This window comes from Bombus vancouverensis, chromosome 17 (assembly GCF_051014615.1).
Source record: "Bombus vancouverensis nearcticus chromosome 17, iyBomVanc1_principal, whole genome shotgun sequence".
NCBI classification, from domain to species: domain Eukaryota; kingdom Metazoa; phylum Arthropoda; class Insecta; order Hymenoptera; family Apidae; genus Bombus; species Bombus vancouverensis.
In genome coordinates, this window is record NC_134927.1 from 8314496 (window position 1) to 8315723 (window position 1228).

Here is a 1228-nt window from a genome sequence, read left to right on the forward strand (position 1 = left end):
AAACAATTCACACATGATATTTCGATCTGATGTAGATCTTCGATCTTCATAACCATTATGTGTCTCTCTAGGTGTCGAATCTTAGGTTTCTTGAATAATACTTAAATCAAAACGATAGTTGCTGTCACCAGAAATATTCGTTAAACTATTTCGAATAGTTCAATTCACGTTCGTTAATTTTTGAAACAATTTTGAAATCATTCCATTCAATCCTTTCTAATAACTATTTCTGATGTCAGCAACTACTGTTTTGATCTAAATATGATTCGAGAAATCTAAGATTCGATACCTAGAGTAACACGTAACTGTTACGAACGCCCAAGATCAACACCAGATCGTAACATTTCTCTTTTTTACTTTTAATTTCGGCTAATGGACATTTAAGGCCACGTTTTTATTGTTATGGATTTTGTTTTTAAATATGATCCCTTCTTGCTATTGACATCTTTTTTCCTTTGCACGTGGAGAAATCCTCATGGGCACTCCGTTGCTGCTGATAAGCGGCAACAGCAGAGTAGTGTCGGATTCTTACCAACTAAAACTCCGATTTCAGCTGATCAACGAGGGAGACGAACATCGAGGCGTCGAGGCCGTCCTCCCAAACTGGGAGGCATCGAGAAGCCCCAACGGCCTCCCGCTCACGTTCAGGATGACCCAGGTGCTCACTGGACACGGCGTATTCGGCGAGTTCCTGAGGAAAATCAGACGGGAGACGACAGATATTTGCCATCACTGCGGAGAGGGCAGGGACACGGCGCAGCACACGCTGGAGTTTCGTCCGGCGTGGGAGTTGCCCCGCTACACTCTGCGTTTCGTCATAGGCGAGAGATCGACCCCCTGGGCGAGCGTAGAAGCGATGCTGAGCGGGCCGCAGGAATATGAGGCTCTCCGCCTCTTCGGCGAGCGAGCTATGTTCGTAAAGGAGCAGGCAGAAAGGCAGAGAAAGGGAAACTCTCATCCTTGCTGGGTAACGCGCTGGAGACGCAGCGGGACGTGACTAGAAGGGGGATGGCGCCAGGGGCAATGACCTCCACTGGTGCCAATATATTAGGACCGGCTCGATAAAGAGTAGTGGAGAATGCACTGGTAGTAATTCGCAAAGAACGAGACTACGGGGCATTCTTGTCACACGCGTAGACAGTACAACGTGGAGTTTCAGTCGGTAAGAGTCCGACACTGCTCTGCTGCTGACTGCAAGCACTATACCATGCCTAATAAAACAAGTAAT

The 1228-nt window shown here is 46.9% G+C and overlaps 1 protein-coding gene across 1 annotated transcript; it reads left to right on the top strand.

The window, feature by feature from the left end:
- Positions 1 to 475: 475 nt before the first annotated feature.
- LOC143303858 (uncharacterized) lies at positions 476 to 997 on the top strand. Its single transcript, XM_076625859.1, has one exon. It carries the CDS (start codon positions 476 to 478, stop codon positions 995 to 997), a length of 522 nt encoding a protein of 173 aa, XP_076481974.1.
- Positions 998 to 1228: the final 231 nt, after the last annotated feature.

What these genes read in the sequence shown, in the direction of transcription:
- LOC143303858 (XM_076625859.1), top strand. Translation starts at nt 476, where the DNA reads ATGGGCACTCCGTTGCTGCTGATAAGCGGCAACAGCAGAGTAGTGTCG.